The sequence below is a fragment of the Asparagus officinalis genome, chromosome 4 (genome assembly GCF_001876935.1).
Source record: "Asparagus officinalis chromosome 4, Aspof.V1, whole genome shotgun sequence".
In the NCBI taxonomy this organism is placed as follows: domain Eukaryota; kingdom Viridiplantae; phylum Streptophyta; class Magnoliopsida; order Asparagales; family Asparagaceae; genus Asparagus; species Asparagus officinalis.
Genome location: NC_033797.1, coordinates 44,668,025 through 44,683,267, shown reverse-complemented (window position 1 = coordinate 44,683,267; position 15,243 = coordinate 44,668,025). Strand labels below are relative to the sequence as shown.

Sequence of the window (15,243 nt, the reverse complement as noted above, 5' to 3'; positions counted from 1 at the left end):
TTAGAATAAAATCACCTGCTATTTGTTTGAGAGATCTCAAGTTTGAAATCCTCTCTTATTTGTAATTTTTTTTGTTACTAATAAAAAATTAATTGTGTCGCTCCCGTGAACGTAGACAAATTTGCCAAACCACGTAAAATTGGTTGTTTGCGTTTATGTCATTATTGTGATTGTATTTGACCTCTCTCGGCGTATGTGTTAGTTCTCGGGCATAAATCCCAACAAGTGGTATCAGTGCATATCATCGGTTGGCACAACACACAAGGAGCACCGAAACACCCAAACCACCCCCTTTGCACACAAGGAGCACTGAAATACCCAAACCACCCCACTTTTCTTCCCTCGCGAGTATCAGATCTCCCAGCACGGTGTAGAGCGCCCTGATAGAAGTCTTACGCGTTACACATCCGCCAAAGAACCAAGGCAACAATGTACTTGCTGTGAAATAGTATTATTTGCTGAAATATTTGCTGTGAAATAGTATAATCCAAACAGGGTGCCAAATATCTGACATTTGGGTTAAAGTATCCAGACAACCAGGAATATATAACACCACCGTGTACGAGAAGTTGACCCTATATACGAAAGTGTCATTAGTATGAAATTATGCACCATCATGATAAGTACGTGATGCCATTTTGCTCTCTGTTCTCAAGAATTTTATCTCAAAGAGCGAAGGATCAAACTTGAAAGTCGAATTAAGTTGTGCAATAATGTGACACCTTTAAATTGCTAAAACGCAATACTTTTTTCACTGTACAAATTGGACAGAGTTTCTTATCAGATAACATGGGTAATTGAAAGAAATTTTCAAATGCATGTGCATATTTACAGTTGAGGTGCATATTTACAGTTGAGAAGCTAATGAGAGACAAGCTGGCCGAGCAAAGCTGATTGATATTTCTGTCAGTTGCCAATGTCGAAGAATTTTGGATCGGCTGGGAAGTGATGCTCAACATTCAGCTGCTCCAAAAAAAATAATGAACAAATAAACAAAATCTCTTCCATCAAAATCAGATCAAAGCTCATTAGACCTCAATAGATCACACAGACGCATGAACACAGATCACAGGGACAAATTAATCCCCACTGAAGATAATGCAATGCAAGGTTTGATGATACTCCTGATTTAACACGTTCGAGACCATCAAATTGATAGAAAATGCATGCCAACACTCATTTGGATGGATTCATCAACTCAATGGCAAAAGAAAGAAAGAAAAAGAAAATAATATGAGGAAAGAAAATGGTAGCAGGAAAATAATCATAGAAAACAATAACAAAAGCCGAGAAAAAAAATCCTAAGAGCAAAGATATTTAACTCCAGCCAATACCATCAAGAGAGAAAATTTATTTCCAGCCAGCACAATAAAATGGGCAAAGAAGCCACAGTCTCAATGAGGGAGATTAAACTCCATCAAATGAGGAAAGATGGACAAATTCAGCTATCATGCATATTAAGGAACCACCCATCCTCAAAACAAACATAAGAGTTTGGGCCAAAAACTTAAAAAGTAACTAAGGAAGAAATCATAATTTTGGTGAAGAAACAGCAATATGTCTACTCAGCTTGATTCTACTGCACACCAAACAAGAGAGTACAAGAGAAAATAAAACTAGCACAAGAGTTACCACAAACATGAACTAAACTTAGCCCAAACAGGGGGAAAAGAAACAAACCATACAGGAAGCTTTCAAAAACAAACATGACAAGTACCAAACATCAAATAACCAAAAAAAAAAAAAAAAAAAACGTGGTCAAAACATCATATCCAATTTGCTAGATTGTAGATAAACCCTTCATTTATACCTTCAGTAGCACTCAATACCACTCAACTTTCTCAATAGAAGTTACCTAAATTCGCAAGTAGAGGGGTTATCTGCAATTAAATCCTTCTCAATGTGAGAAGTCGAGGGTTTCTAACAAAGTAGTTGAGAGGCAATAACTGCTACTGAGGAATAAACAAGAGGGTTATCTGCAATTTACCGCATCACATGATTAAGAGCATCAGTTGAAAAAGAGCTCAAATTCTAAGCAGCCTTTAAATTTTACCCCACGTTTCTAAGAAGCCCTTAAAATCTTATTTCAATCTATGAAGACTCTACGCCATACTTTTCTAAGAAGCCCTTAAACTTTCATTTTAATCTATTAAACCCCTAAAGTGTTTTCTTTCATCCTATTTAATTAATCCCCATGATGGAAGGGCGAAATGGTCTTATTATTATTATTTCATTTTTTTTTTTGGAGGGAAGAGGATTGTTATTCTCACAATTTTTTAGAAGGATATAATTTTATACAACTAAAAAAAATTAAACTATTTGAAGAGAATTTTCAAAAATCCTCCTCAAGGTTTGCCCAAAGAAAAAAAAATATTATTAACTTCCATCAATTAATTTTGCACCTGTTGTTTCTTTCTAGTCAAAATATAAAATTTTCTTTTAAAATGTTCCAATTCTACCTCAACTCAATTGTACTTTGGGTGGTGTTTGTGTTGAAAACTACCATGGGGACCAAATGGAACAAAAGTAAACATTTTAGGGGCTTAATATATTGAAATAAAAGTTTTAAGGGCTTACTAGAAAAGTAGAATAAATTTTAGGAATTAATTGATTGAAATAAGAGTTTTAAGGGTTTCTTAGAAAAGATGGGTAAACTTTAGGGGCTTATTAGACTCTAAGCTCATTGAAAAAGGAATTAGAACTACGCGTGTATGAAGCTGTGCTTATAATTCTACCCCTTTTGAATGGACATAAAGCAGACAAATCAAAGACAAAATGTTAATCATATAAACATGCATCAAGAGAAAATTTGGAATAAAAGAAAATAGTAGCATACCTTTCCTTCATCTGAATCAGAATGACGTTGGGGAAACACAACCCTAAGATCATTGTAGAGATAAAAGCGCCGCTCCCCCTCAATTTCCACATTGCTTCTCCCAGGTACTGAGAAGGGATCAGATACACATCTTTGCACTGACTTCATACATTTTCTTGAAGATGGACAAAGAAAACGAAGATGGAGTGCATAACGAAGTGCACCGGAGCTAGATTTTGGAGAGTAATGTGTAGATTTAATGCTGGGTGCATACGACTCATTCAACTGACTGTGAACACCTTTATCATAAGTTTGGGTTTGCACCCTATTAAATTTAGTGCTGTCTTTCGCATTCACACAATAACTAAACCGATTCTGAGATTCCATACTGGCATCTATAGATGAAAACATTTCTTCTATGCTTTGTGCTTTACTTGACAGGTTCTGACTATGTTCACAACCTGTAAAAGCAACATCATATTCAGTTATTTTAAATCTTGAGCATGTGCATACCAAAGGGTATAAACTTTTTTATCAGCACCCCTTGAATATAGAGTTACAAATCTTAGCTATTTGTATGCATCAAAATCAATGCACAGTGCAGATAATGTTTTTAGTTCTTGCATATTTGCCTATCCTAACGTGTACTATCGTACTTTCTAATATGTCGAGTAATTAATTATATTCACTAGACTTGCCTGCACACTCCAAATGTTCACTCTTCTCAGATACCAAGGTAGCCGAAGGCCCATTTTTTGCAGTTTGAGATTTCATTCCTTCTTTACTTTGCTCCGAGAATGCAGGAGAAGCTAAGGTTGTCTTTTGACGCATAAACGTCTGTTTCATTTCAGAATATAAGAACAATACTGAAAAACAATATCTGATAAAAAAATGATTAGCTCTTGAATAAATTTAAGTTGCTTCTTAAGTCATAGATGTGAGGAAGTGAATTGGTATGTTATATGGTAAAGTGTTCATGACTGCCGAGTTGGCATGACATGTGACCTGTCCACTTTGATGTAATTCTTTTAGATAGTTTTCTATCAGCTTTGAACTTGAACAACTTTACCCTGCTATATACAAGCTATATGCTGTTCACTGAGAACATCAACTATGGCCTTGTGTGGTGACAAATAACAAGATGCTTATGGAAGAAAAATCACATATTATTGCACATTAAATGGAACAGATACTGACAAAGGTGGAAGAAAAAATCAAGTTTTCTTCATTAACCATAATTTTCTAAGTTATATGTGCATTTAGAGAGCAATTATTTTGACTAAGAAGTATTTATTTACTTTTGACTAAGAAGTATTTATTTACTTTTGATCAGATTTCCGTCTGCTAAGAATATATCTTTGCAATGAAATATTAGTTTCAGCGTCCATCATTACAAAGAGATACATATAATTTAGATATAATTATCTAGATCAGATACATATTGATGCTAGACCATGACATGATTACGTTAGAAAATTTAGCCATGTATTAGGGGTACTGGTGCTGATGGTGGGGTGTGTGTGCACGCGCGCATGTAAACCCTCCCCAAACATTAACCGAGAAAAAACAGCACAGCCCTCTACTTAAGTTGGAAAATAAAACCTTTGCCACTACTTGTAGTGATATTCAAATAGGACTCCTCTCATGGAAGTGCTGACACTGCTTCAGCTAGACCTTCAAGTTGCTAGTTGTTTCTATAGGCTATTCAAACTGGAGGCAGCAAGTCCTTACAGGCTCCCATTATTGACTTCAACTTCTGATGCTAGACCATGACATGATTACCTTGGAAAATTTAGCCATGTATTAGGGGTACTGGTGCATATGGTGGGGTGTGTGTGCGCACGCGCGCGCATGTACACCCTCCCCAAACATTAACCGAGACAAAACAGCACAGCGCTCTACTTAAGTTGGAAAATAAAACCTTTGCCACTACTTGTAGTGATATTCAAATAGGACTCCTCTCATGGAAGTGCTGACACTGCTTCAGCTAGACCTTCAAATTGCAAGTTGTTTCTATAGGCTATTCAAACTGGAGGCAGCAAGTCCTTACAGGCTCCCATTATTGACTTCAACTTCAAGGCATTGTCAAATCTACACTGGGAGTACAAAATCACCGATTTCAGTTCCCTTATCTCCATCTCCCTTTAGATCTACAGAAATTTTATTTTTTATGTCCCTGCAGACCTCCAAGTAAGATGGTACATCTAAATTGCAGAGCCTGTAGATCTTACACTTCTCGACCAAGTATTATGATGAACCCAACTATAAATATCTCAACAACCAAAGAAGTCTCCAAGAGAATGATCTTTCACACATCGAATTTTCAATTATATTCACTTATTAGATGAAATTGAGAAAATGCAACTGTATTGTTATGTATGCCATTGTAGATGACAACTGAATCTAGCAAGTTCATACTATATATGTAATCAGAGAGCTCAATATAAACAATTAGATGTTAAGCTTTTCTGCAGCTCATAATTCAACAGAGATATACAAATTTTTATTGATAACTGAAAGATTTAACAAGGAAAGAGACAAAATCATGACCAACCAAAAACAACACTAAGATCAACGCGTAATACCAGTGCTGCAAACTTGAGTTCTCTATTATGATAGATTGAATAAGGTATGAAATTATAAGTCAACACAGAGATCGTCAGTGAAATGTTTTACAATTATATAGACAGTTCTTCCAGAAGTTATAGTCAGCCTCTATATGTGACAGGGCTGTGCTGCTCTCAAAATTATATAGCTAAGTGGCGTCTATAGAACAAAAGAACAAGATGAAAACAGCTAAGCAGTAACCACACCTTAGTTCCAGCAGGCATATCACTCAAATCATAGTTACATAAGAATGTGTGAAGAGGGGTCATTTCTGGGTTGCTGAGTACCTGTTAAATGAAGCACATCAGTGAAAATGAAGAAAATATGTTATGACAAATAGAAAGATGTTAAAGGGGAAAAACTTTTATCATGAAAAGAAGTTTCTCATGCACTAATATGATCCTATTCAAAACAAAGATATAACCTGCATTACAACTTTGGGAGATAGGATTAGGGTTTTCATTGGTATTAGCATCGGGATTTGCATGTCTGTAGTACAAGATGACCAAAAGAAGTCTGGTTCACAAGATAAAGAGAGTACACAAACATAATGGAACGTCCTGAGTGAATCCCGTGGAACTGCCAGTGAGCTTTTGATATATTTTTGCCACGTAACAGCTAAATTACAAGGCAATTTTAAAACTCTGATTGAAACTAGTTTTCCATGAGAGATTGAAACTAGTTTTCCATGAGAGATTGAAAGAGCAACTGGAGAAGATGAATACGATTCTTTCCAGTGCAGTAAGATATGCCGTATGCGAACCATTCTCTCAACAAATGGATTGTACAGTAAGAGTTTTTTTTTTAACTCACCAGTGTTGTTATCTGCCTACTCTAGGTATCGGAGCTCATCTATGATCTAGCTCACTAGTTAAGCTCTAGAGACCATCCAAAACTTCAGAGTTGACAAGGCTTAACACTATCAAAAAGGAACTCCCATGCTTAGACTTTCTCTCCCCAGGTTCCTACCAGTATTTTCATAAGTAACAGTTTGAAGTTTCAAATGGTATGATATAAGAACAGGAAACAGAAAGTATACAGCTTCATTTTTTGAAGCATGTAGCCCATTAACAAATTACTATCAACAGATGATCCAGATAAAACACGCTGACCTTGGAGGCTAAAATAAGGCTTTTGTTTCATCTAGGTTATTAGATAATTTTCTTCTCTTTTGTGTCCGCATTATTATCCTAGAGTATTTCATTCAGTTCTTGTATTGCACAACTACACTTTGTTTTCCTATCAGAAACAAACAAAAGAATTAATAACATTAGGCTTTTAAAACTACTTCAACTTCTTAAACTAAATCACTACGACAATAATCTTTTTATTATTTCCCCCACTATACCTATTACTGTCATGCGTACAATTCTAAAGAAAATGATCTGACGCCCCTTTCTACAGAGAAACATCAAAGGATAACAAAGATATTATTTTAAGGATATGTGGTACCTTCTGTATATAAGTACTGTTAACATCCACCAAGATTCTACTGGTAAATCGAATAAGCTTGTACATAAGTTGCACTTATCGTGTTTAAACTATGCATCAATAGTCTGAAACATACTAAGAAGCGTGCATCCCCCAGTTAAGCAATGCCGCACTATAAATTCAGAAAACCCCATGTACCCTGACTCAGCCGAAGCACCCTCAATACAGAACCATACACATCTACTTTGATTCATCTCGTATTACTTTTGGCTTAATAAATTACATTTTTCAAGTCATTAATTGTCAATTGATAACTCTGACCGCATTTTTCTACTTACTTGAACTTCAATTTTTGTTTTTCCTGTTACCACCTCAAAGACCAAACTCATGATGGCTAATCCCTCAATCACCCAGGCCAAAACATAAATGAGATTAATACAATGATCAGGGAAGTACCCGGAAGACCAGATGAAAGTTTGAGTTCATGAAAGATGGATGTTTAAATAAATGTTACTTGATTCATCTTCAGCCAGCAGATTACCTATGTGTACTCTTAACCAGTTAAAAGCTCTAACTCATTTGTTCACCAATCAATTTTTCAGGGTTAAGAAACCAAGTACCAGCTGTATACGCCCTTTCATAGGGATGCGCAAGCGACTTTTGGCTGCTCGAGAATCATTATTGCTAAGGCTCCTTTTCAATTTTGGCCCTCTACCTTTACTTGATGACAAGCTTCCTGCAAGATCAATGGAAGCATAGTATAACAGGGAGCTATCTCCATCAATGCTCGTTACACCAAACGGGAGTTTTTGAGATGCAGGGGAGAAGCTTCCCCCAGTGATATTCAACACCGCTAAGAAACCATCAATTCTCTGCATCATCAATAATCCAAATTAAGAAAACATAACAAAAAGGCTTATATCAAATTAATCATGCCACCTCTTCATAACATGCAACATCTACATGATTTCTAACCTGACTAACACTGCCAGAGGAGAACCGGCCTGATAAGAGAGACTCTTCAAAGGAACCAACTAGCGATCGCCGAACAGGAATAAGGCTCAAACTTTTGGCAAACTTTATGCAACGATGTGTAGGGGCAGATTCAGAACTTAAAGGTGTAAATAAATCTGACTCGTCATGCAGTATATCTTCTTCTACTGGAATTGGGATTCCTGTGTTACTTTCATTAACTGGATCCTTCAGGTTTTTTAGAATCAAGAAGTCACTTTCAATTTCTTTTGAGATATCTCTGCAGATCCCTTCAGTTCTCATTCTATCAGCCCATTTAGGACCAAGAGGAGACAAGGAGAGTGGTGGCGAATGAACCTTTTTAGGAGATATGTTAACCGCTGCACTACAGTTTCTTCCTTTAATTGAAGAATTGTTCGAATCAAATCCCGATGCAGATGACTTAAAAAAGTGACTAAAAGCTTCTGTGTTCTCAAGCAAAGGACCATCAGTGAAAAACCCAGAATTGAACTTATTCTCACTGCTAGAGCTGGGCCAAATTGGAACCTCAAGGCAGTCAGTGCACCCAATATTTGCTTTCTTTCTGTCCTGCGATGCAAAGATACTGTAATTTCTGCTAGGATCATAAAGATCTCCCCTAGCACTGCGACTTGAAAGATCTAAGAAATTACCATGGAACTGTTTATGAACCATCCCATTCAATGGAGAATGCAAACGCTTTCTCACTTGTGATCCATTTAAATCATTTGATGAATCGGATATCCCATCACTTGAAGATGAATGATTCCCATCCACTCCTACTTTCTGACACTCAATAGCAGAAGAACCCAGATTGCTCGATTCAAAACCCACAACCCTCACTTTAGGGGACAGCCATCCAAGCTTGTCCTTAAAATCAATTTTTAGCCCATGAAGATTCACGGCTTCATCAACTAGACTTTTACATTTCATCGGAGCACCTATGCCTTTTGGGGCCTGTAAGCTAGCTTTCTTACGGAAATCACTAATTGAGGCGGAGCACGAAATATCTTCTTCTTCCCTATCTTCCACATTCCCTCTATGGAGACCGTCCAGGTCACAACTGCTAATACTCCCAAATCGAGGCGGGATCGAGACGTAAGTGCTCAATGATGTTGTAACTTCACCAGATGTACTAGGGGTTACTTGAGGTAAACCCATTGCAAAATATTAAATGTGGGGACTTTTCTTTCTACCTTTTTCTTATCCCACTAGTCTCCAAATACTTCTAGATACTTTGATTTTCTACTTCTACTTCCTATTGATGATTGAACTCCACTATCTATCCATGACAACCCTCTTGTGTTCTTCTGAACATCCAGTTCAATGAAAGCTAAAGAACTGAGAATTGAAATAAATATCCAAGCTACAACTCACTACAATCTGAATCGATTACTGGCAACTTACTGGAGGCCAGTGTAAACTAGCAAATTACCAATGCCTTGTAAATAAAAAGTTCACAGTTTCATCAGTCGCCGTGACCTCGAAAGATTGGTGCCAACACCTCAATCCAATGTTTGAAATCCATAACAAATGTCAATATCAATGCCTCTGAAATCTCCATAATGACTTCGTGGTTGATCAATCCTGAAAGAATAAATGAAGCAACAAATTAAATCGAAGATTCCAATCAAGTATTTGAATTCATGAGAATCATCAAGATAGATAAGAACAAATGAACAATAGAAATTCCCCTTTCTAGCATAATGGATGCAAAACAAAACGGCTGATCACTTATAGCTTTTGGGAGCACTCAAATTGACGAAACTAGTATAAAAAAGTTCGTTTTGATCAATTTAATAGGATCTAAAGCCTCAAAAGAAATTTAAAGGAAAAGAAAATTTTGAGCTCTCTGCTGATCATGACCAAACCACGCCCTTATATTTCTAGCCACTAAAAGAAACTTTGGTAATTCACTAAATCAAGAAAATCTTCCCAATCCACTGGTTATCAGCGTCATCTGCTCAATAAATAAATAAATATATTGCTTGAACAAAAAAAAAAACAGCTTGCTACCCCAATTTGGGTCCACAAAGATCATTACGATGATCATCACAAACCCAATAACTGATGTCAGCTAAGGATTAAAGAAATTAAATAAATTAGGATAAAACCCTTCTGCACAAACCAAAATCCTCACCTTGTGAAAAACAAAAAATAATAATAATAATAATAATAATAATAATAATAATAATATGCCATTAAACAAGAAAAGTAAAATCAAAAGCCATCTGAAAATAAGCAAACCGATCAGCGAGACTGAATAAACACTCAAGAGGTTCCGTTCACGGCAAACATTCCATTAAAATTAAAGAGAAAAAAACAATCTTTACCAAAAAAAATCGAAAGAATTTGATGGGGAAGAAAGAGAAGCGATCGGATGAGTCAAACAACCTCTCCACCAACGATCGGACAAGCAACCAAACTGCTTTCTTCTTTTTTTTTTTTTTTTTTACCAACGATCGGACAAGCAACCAAACTGCTTTCTTCTTTTTTTTTTTTTTTTTCTCTTTTTGACTGATTAACCTTAATTTGAGATTAAATGGCAAGAGAAAGGAAAACCCATTATGAAATCAGAAACTAGAAATAAATTTTCCTCTCTCTCTTTTGTTTCACAGTATCCTGTTCTTCTTCCCCTTTCCCTTCTCCTTCTCCAAACCCCTTACCATATATATAGATATATATAAGCGCTCTCTCTCTCTCTCTCTCTCTCCTCCATGTTTATATTTTGGCGTCATCGGTTAAAAACTTAACCAGCATTTTCCTTTTCTTTTACTTTTTATTTTTGGGTAATTTTTGTTTTATTTATTTTTTTAAGAAAGCAGGAGATCGGCTTAGGATGCTCCGCCAGATAATCTATCTTAACGTGATAACCGCTAAGGGGTTGTTTGGTTCATGTATTCATCTTGATGCATGCAATGAATTTTGAAAAACTAATATTCACAATTTTTAATAAATGTTAAAGAGGATTTGTGAGGGGTATGTCGCATATGAATTTTGTTAGAATATATGACTAAAATTATAAATCCAAATGAAATCGCTATAATTTTAGAGAATCGCATTTTATGCACCTATCCTACCTGGCACCCCTAAATGCATGGCATAAAAATACTAAAAAGACATAAAAATACTAGATGTACTACAAGAGTTATTCTACACTTGTACTATTACACACAAAGAAGTGGGGGTCATGACCACTCATAATTTCCTTTTGCAAAAAGGTCTTAATTCGTTGTGCATAGTAATAGAAAAGCAATATGATTCTTATAGTATAGTTATCATTACTCAACAAATATTGTATATGATAAAAATATAATTTTAGATTTGTGGGTCCCTTTTTTCAAGGAAAAATTTAGCAACCGCATGAAAACAAACAACTCCTAGGACTAGGTTAAGTTACCTCATGTAATAAATGAGAGGTGAATCAACAATGTATACAGTGACGGATCTAGGAAAACTTTGTTTGAAGACTAACCATAAGTATCTATTGATATAGAAATAAAAAAAAACTAATATTCTAAAACTTTGGTATCGAATGAGAATGCACCTGTTCATCATGTAAAATGTTAAAACTATTTCAACTATTTGGGCTATCTTTGTTTCCCCAGAAATTTTTTTGCTATTTTTCTCTCTCGGAACTTGGTGGCTTAGGTGGACTGGAATCTTACTACTCGGGTTGGAATTGGTGAGTGGTCTATGGATTGGTCTCTTATGTTTGGTGAGATGGTTCGAAGCATGTGGTATTGGCATAATGAGCAGACTCAATCCAGTAATCCAGCTCGGGAGCCAAATGTCATGGAATTAGAGTCATGGGGTCTTTGGCATGGTCATAATTTGGCCTAGGAATAGAGAGAACCTTGTGTTATTGCTGAAACGGACTCGGAAGAGTTATTGACCTCATTCACAACGTGATCGCGTCGTATCCTCACTTCAACATCATTTCTCGAGTTCGAGATCTTCTTTGAAAACATTGGCAAATTAGGGTGTATCATATTTATTGAGAATCAAACCAAGCGGCGAACTTCCTCACCAAACAGGATATCGACTGGATTATGTGTGTCGAAGTGTTGTTAACCCCTCCGAACGATATTATGCAACTTTTGGTCCGGGATGGTGATAGCAAGAAGTGGCCAAGTCTTGTCTGTTTTGAGGATGTTTTTTAGTTCTTCTATGTCAAGGCTTTTGCCTCCCTATTTCACCTGAAAAAAAGAAAAAACTATTTCAACTAGTTGCTTAATTTCATTGTACTCATCGTCTAATTTGAGAGCAAATTTCTATGAAGAATAAATTGCAATTTTAGAAAACTTTAAACTTGTTGATGTCGATATTCTCAATAGCGGAATTTGAGGGTGATCTTGAAGAGGTTAGGGTCCCTTGACCTCCTTTAATGGCTGACCCCCAGATGGACTGTTGAGCCTCCTGCAAGACTACAATACATTAGAGGACCTGAGTTAGATTTTTTGGTGATTCCTCCGATGACTAAGTCAATAATTAGCTTGCATGGAGAAGAACTATGGAGATAGTATATTTTTTAGCAAGAAATTGCTTACCTTTGTGCTGCAGACAGTGCCTTTGTACATGATAGTCCAGAGAGGCAATGTTATAATTTTGGCTGAGTCTAGACATACAGCTTAGTCAGCAGTTATTTTATAGGTGTTGGCTATGGATGGAAAGAGTCATCCTTGTGTTTAATACGATGGTGATAAGGGAAGCATTGTGCTGACAAAATCTGATGAGTCATAAAGACTTTTGAGCTGGAGCAATGATGATTCTAACCGTGCATCTAATGTGATTGTGACTGGCTACCAGCGCATGGTTCAAGAATGATCATCTTTCAACTTTGTCTGGCGAGAAAGGACGACTCAGCCTGGAAAGAAGGGACACTTTTTGTTTCGGCCTGGAGAAAAGGGACGCCTCTGGTCTCAGCCTAGTGAGAAGGAATGTCTTTCATCTCAGCCTCGTGAGAAGGGTTGACTCGGCCTAGCGAGAAGGGACGCCTGTCTCGGCCTAGTGAGAAGGGACGTCTATCTCAGACCGGCGAGAAGGGATGCTTGTCTCGGACTGTCTAGATCGAGCTAAGGTATAGTCTGCTTGAGACACGTGTTAGCTAGTTGAATGTGATTAATATTTTTTTATTTCTATCGCGCAACAAAACTATAATTTTAAAATTGATAAGGTTGCAACAGTCCACCTAATAATTATAAAATTTTAATAAACTTTGGTAAAAAGTTAATAATAGTCTTCAATCATGATTGAAATCTATTATAAATCTATTAAGTAATCCTTTTTAGGTAATTATAAAGGTCTATAATTAGTAACATTAATTTTAAATGAGAGATATCAAATACAATATAAGATAGAAATGAAAAAAGATCAAAAAATAGAATCGTAAGGAAATTCTCAAATTTTCGCATGATCAACGGTTTGGAATTTTCATAAAGTTAGTTCCTTGTTACCATCATTTGATACATAAGTAAATTACGTCATTTAAATCTTTTCAATATATAATAAAAATTCTGAGAATTCGTAACAATGATTCTCAATCGAGCTTTGCTTCCCCTTCACTCGTAGAAAAAGAACTTGCAACAAATTGTATCTCAACAACCAAGGTGAGATTGTACCAATTTAATTAAATTTGACCCATAAAAATTGGATTAGTCTTTGCCTCAGGCCGTCAAAGATTATAACTATATGGCTATGTTTTCTACGCCATCGCATGTCCACATGTTGTAATACATACAATTTATGTAATTGCTTCTCACGTTTTTGCCAATAACTAGATTTTATGCACGTGCTGTTAGACCCTAGAGGGGGGGTGATTAGGGTCTTATGCTAATCTAATCCAATTAAATACCAATTAAAATTAATTAACAAGTTATCCTAGCAAGTATGGAATACAACAAGATATATAAGCTAGGATAAGCAATAAGAACAACAAGATATATATCCTATATGATGAAATATATGCAAGGATATATAAACTAGCACAAGATGATATATCCTACCAAAGAGATATAGACAATGTATGTGCAAAGATATAAAACTAACACAAGAGTAAACAAAATGAACTAGATAGTGGATCATATAAATGATGAGACAATGGCGATATGAGCAATGAGCACAAATATAAATAAACACCAAAGCACAAACACAATCAAATGATCACGAAGTTCGGACCTTCCGTCCTACATCTCCGCTCCCCACTCCCGGGGAGATATCCACTATTACAACCGGGTTTTCTACGCTCACCCGAATAACGTTTACACCTCACAGTGTCGGTTTTCAACACTCACCGATCAACGTCACTCCTCACAATCGGTTTTCTAGTTCACCGAAAACTTCACAACACACTCGGTTTTCTAGCTCACCGAAAACCTTACAACACTCATAATGTAACAAATATAAATTTGTTATTCAATTAAGCATAACTCAATGTTACAATCTCTCACAACCCTAATATACTATGTATGCAAATACAATAAGCTCAAAGTGGGTGTGTGTAACAATGAGTAAATAAAATCAAATCAACTAAACTCAAATATAAAATCTAGCTTGAGAACAATGATAATCAAACAAGTATATAAATGTAAAGCTAGAGTTTGGGTTTAGAAAACTTCTCAATTGATAACAAGAGATGGAGGGAGGATAGTTGGAAGCTCAAACTTTAATAGATAATCTCCTCAAGCTCTTGTGGAATTGATTCACAAAACCAAAAACACTCAAATGCTTAAAAGCTTCTTAAAACAAACTTAAACAAACACTAAACAAGTTTAAACCCTTGTTAAACTATTAAAAAACATTCTCTTGGTTATATGGAGAGCTGAAGGTAATGGGGTATTTATACCCACTTAAAACTTCAGCATAAACCCCAAGCAAATGACAAAAAAGCCCAAAGCAAACAGCTCAGAAAAACCGTGGCGGTCGCCCGCGAACTGACACAACAGAAAAAACAAGTTTGAAAATATATTTTTTGACTTTTGGAAAATTGTTAAAAATAACAAATGAAGTCCAAAAATAATGAAACTTTGGGAAATGTATATAAACATGTAAATGAACATGTTACAAAAAGAATTTTCCAAATTGCATTTCCCATTTGTGAAAAATCATCATTTTGCAAAAATAGTCCAAAACACGAAAATGTAAACATGTGAATTTTGACATTTAGGCTAAACCATGTTTTGAAACTTTGCACAATGATTATATAGACTTAATAAAATATGTATATGATTATTGTTAAGTCCAAAAACTAAGAAAATAATATTTTCACAAAATTGCATATTCTATGCAATATATACTAAAACACAATAATAAATATGAAACATGTGATTTCATATTTATAAACATGAAAACTCAAAAACACATGTATGTATATATATAACTATATATATGCATAGAAACCA

The 15,243-nt window shown here is 35.7% G+C and overlaps 1 protein-coding gene across 2 annotated transcripts; it reads right to left on the bottom strand.

Annotated features, from left to right (window-relative positions):
* Positions 699–10,302, bottom strand: LOC109837352. 2 transcript variants are annotated; one of them, XM_020405555.1, is made up of 7 exons: positions 10,238–10,302; positions 7,829–9,430; positions 7,474–7,725; positions 5,629–5,709; positions 3,514–3,652; positions 2,837–3,276; positions 699–963 (listed from the first exon to the last, which is right to left on the bottom strand). In XM_020405555.1, exons 2-7 carry the CDS (start codon positions 9,002–9,004, stop codon positions 907–909), a joined length of 2,145 nt encoding a protein of 714 aa, XP_020261144.1. In that variant the 5' UTR covers positions 9,005–9,430; positions 10,238–10,302; the 3' UTR covers positions 699–906. The 2 variants fall into 2 exon arrangements, with proteins under 2 accessions (XP_020261144.1, XP_020261146.1); XM_020405557.1 differs by having other exon boundaries at positions 10,177–10,293.

Excerpts from the sequence above, each read along its gene's own strand:
- LOC109837352 (XM_020405555.1), bottom strand. The coding sequence starts at position 9,004 with ATGGGTTTACCTCAAGTAACCCCTAGTACATCTGGTGAAGTTACAACA. Across the intron at positions 7,726-7,828 it reads CCTCTGGCAGTGTTAGTCAG|AGAATTGATGGTTTCTTAGC; the intron begins GTTAGAAATCAT and ends TTGATGATGCAG. Across the intron at positions 964-2,836 it reads CTGATTCAGATGAAGGAAAG|CTGAATGTTGAGCATCACTT; the intron begins GTATGCTACTAT and ends TTTTTGGAGCAG.